Source organism: Pteropus medius, unplaced genomic scaffold, assembly GCF_902729225.1.
Source record: "Pteropus medius unplaced genomic scaffold, Ma_sr-lr_union100, whole genome shotgun sequence".
Classification (NCBI taxonomy): Eukaryota; Metazoa; Chordata; class Mammalia; order Chiroptera; family Pteropodidae; genus Pteropus; species Pteropus medius.
In genome coordinates this window covers 1,361,054-1,363,736 of record NW_024342475.1, presented here as the reverse complement: position 1 = coordinate 1,363,736, position 2,683 = coordinate 1,361,054, and the positions used below count along the sequence as shown (strand labels likewise).

General features: G+C 52.1%; 1 protein-coding gene across 6 annotated transcripts in view; it reads left to right on the top strand.

Moving 5' to 3' along the window:
* Positions 1-2,683, top strand: part of ERCC1 (ERCC excision repair 1, endonuclease non-catalytic subunit) — a 16,521-nt gene that overhangs the window by 3,150 nt on the left and 10,688 nt on the right. For all 6 annotated transcript variants that reach the window (XR_005653589.1, XM_039866208.1, XM_039866206.1 and 3 more), the window contains exon 3: positions 212-427. Coding sequence is in view for 5 of the 6 variants with exons in the window: in XM_039866208.1 (XP_039722142.1) it covers positions 212-427 (216 nt within the window). In the remaining variant the exon portion in view is untranslated. The remainder of the gene's footprint in view (positions 1-211; positions 428-2,683) is intronic.

The window sequence follows — 2,683 nt, the reverse complement described above, 5'->3', positions numbered from 1 at the left end:
CTCCGAGCAGAGGAGGAACATGATATGACAGTGTGGGGGACAGACTTGGGGGGTGGCGGGTGAGGGTGTAGTCGGGGAGCTGGTGAGGAGGTGATGACAGTGGTCCAAGGGAGGCAAGATGGTGGCTGGGAACAGAGTAGAGGCCAAGGAGTGGAGAGAAGCGGCGAGATTCAGATTTTGATCCTACCTCCACCCTGTCTCCCCCCCACAGGCCAAGCCCTTATTCAGATCCACACGGAGCCAGCCCACCGTGGAGACCTCGGCTCAGGCAGCCCCTCAGACCTACGCAGAGTATGCCATCTCGGGACCTGCAGGAGGAGCTGGAGCCACGCATCCTACTGGGCCAGAACCCCAGGCAGGCGAGACCCCCAACCAGGCCCTCAAACCAGGGACAAAATCTAACAGCATCATCGTGAGCCCCCGGCAGGTGAGGGGGGTGCTGGAGAAGTGGGGCTCTGAGGTTTTCGGTGGAAAACATGGCGATGGCTATAGCTTTCTGACGGGCAGTGACAGGACATCTGAGGTTTAGCCATTGTACTGTTGGCAGCCGCGTGCATCCATTCAACCACTAGATGTGGGTTGAGAATGCCCCGTATTTGATCATAGACAAGGTGGCTTAAACAGTAAACATTCATTTCTCACAGTTCTGGAGGCTGGGAAGACCAAGGTCAAGGCACCAGCAGATTTGATGTGTGGTGAGGTTCATAGACGATGGTCTTTTTCCTGTGTCCTCACAGTGAAGGAAGGGGCCAGGGAGCTCTCTGGGGTCTCTTTGATGAGGACACTAATTCTGTTCATGAGGGCTCCACCTTCATGACTAGAAAGCTCCCCTCACCTCCTAAAACCAACAAATACATTTTGAGGGGACGGAAGCACCGAGTCCATAACACCCCAGCTCTTCTTGTTGGGGGCGTGACTGTGATAGTGCAGCTACATTTCCTGTCCCTGGGTTTTGTTCATTTGTTCAAAAACTATTGAACACAGGTCTGAGTTCGAATCGTGCTCTGCTACACAGTAGCTCAGATCTTGACCAAGTGACTTAACTCATCTGCGCCTTTAAAATAGGGGTTCCGCAGGTGTGTTCAGATGTTGCCAGGTGCTATTCTAGGCTCTGGGGATATAGCGATGGGAAGGAAACAGATAAAGTCCCTATCACCGATGGAGCTGGCATTCTTTATACAAAGACAATAATAAGACCTGAGGGTGTGAATAGACAGTCAGCCATCAGAGAAATGCACATCAAAACCACGATGAGATCCGACTTCACACCCCCTGAGATGGCTGTCGTCCAAAGGACAGGCAGTAACGGGCTGTGTGGCTGTGGAGGCATCGGAACTCTCAGACGCTGCTGGTGGGAATGTAAAATGGTGCAGTCACTTTGGAAAACATTCTAGCAGCTGCTCAAACATTTTAACGTAGAGTTAGTGTATGACCCAGCAAGTCTACTTCTAGGCGTATATCCAAGAGAAATGAAAATACACGTCTACACAGAAGCGTTATTCACAATAGCCCCAAAGTGGACACAACTCAAATGCCCGTCAGCTGATGAATGACTGACTTCACCCGGCATAATGAAGGTTCATCCATGTGGTAGCAGGTGTCAGCGGTGCTTCGTTCCTTTTCATTGCTAAATAGTATTCCATTCTGTGGATGTGCCGCGTTTTGTTTATTGGTTCACCCACTGACGGATAATCCATCGGGCTGTTCGTACTTTTGATTATTGTGAAAATGATGCTGTGAACATTTGTGTCCAGGGTTTGGTGTAGATATATGTTTTCAGTTCTCTTGAGCATTTATCTAGCAGTGGACTCGCTAGGTCACGTGGTAACTGCTTAACTTTTTCAGGAACCTCCAAACTTTTCTAAAACGCTGCGTCATTTTCCATCCCTACCAGCAGGGGGCGAAATTTCCACTTTTGCCATATCCTCACCTCCTGTTGTTGTCTGGTTTTGATTTTGGCCACTTCCTTTAAAAATTAAGATAGGATCCTTCCCCTCTCTTGTTCAAAGCCTTTCCATGGCTCTTAGGTGCCCCTGATGAGATGGCCCAGGGCTGCTGGGACTTGGGACCCCGCAGACCATTCTTGCCCCACTGTGAGAGCAGGAGAGCCGGCCCCACCCACTCATGGGACCAAGCTCCACCTCACTTGACAATTACACATTCATCCCTGAGATTATTTTGCTTAACGTCTGTGTCCTCCGCAAGGGTAGGAGGACTGTCCTGGTCACTACTGTAGACACACAGTAGCTGCTCAATAAGTACTTATTGGCTCGATTAGAGCTTGAATTGCACAGAGAATTTTAGTCTTGGGCTACGGGGTACAGTCAGGATGGAGCGTGAGAGAGAGGAGCCTGCTGAGCAGATGCTGCACCGGGGGCCCTGACCTGTGGGGAGTCACAGGCCGGGCCTACACTTCCTCCTGCAGGTACGGGGGAGCCACGGCAGTGTTTAGAGTAGGAGAGAGGCAGGTTTGTGCTTTTGGAGGACCCCTCCACTACTGTTTGGGGGTGGCCAGGATGGAACAGCACTGGAGCAGGGGACCGGGGTGGCGGGGGTGAGGTGGGGGCCTGGGCCGGGGCTGTGGCATTGGGGATGCTTACCTGGAGGAGGAGGGGGAGACGAAGTGGCCATGATCAGGCCTGGGTCTCTCCAAGGTGGGGCCATCCTGAGATGGGGCCAGGAG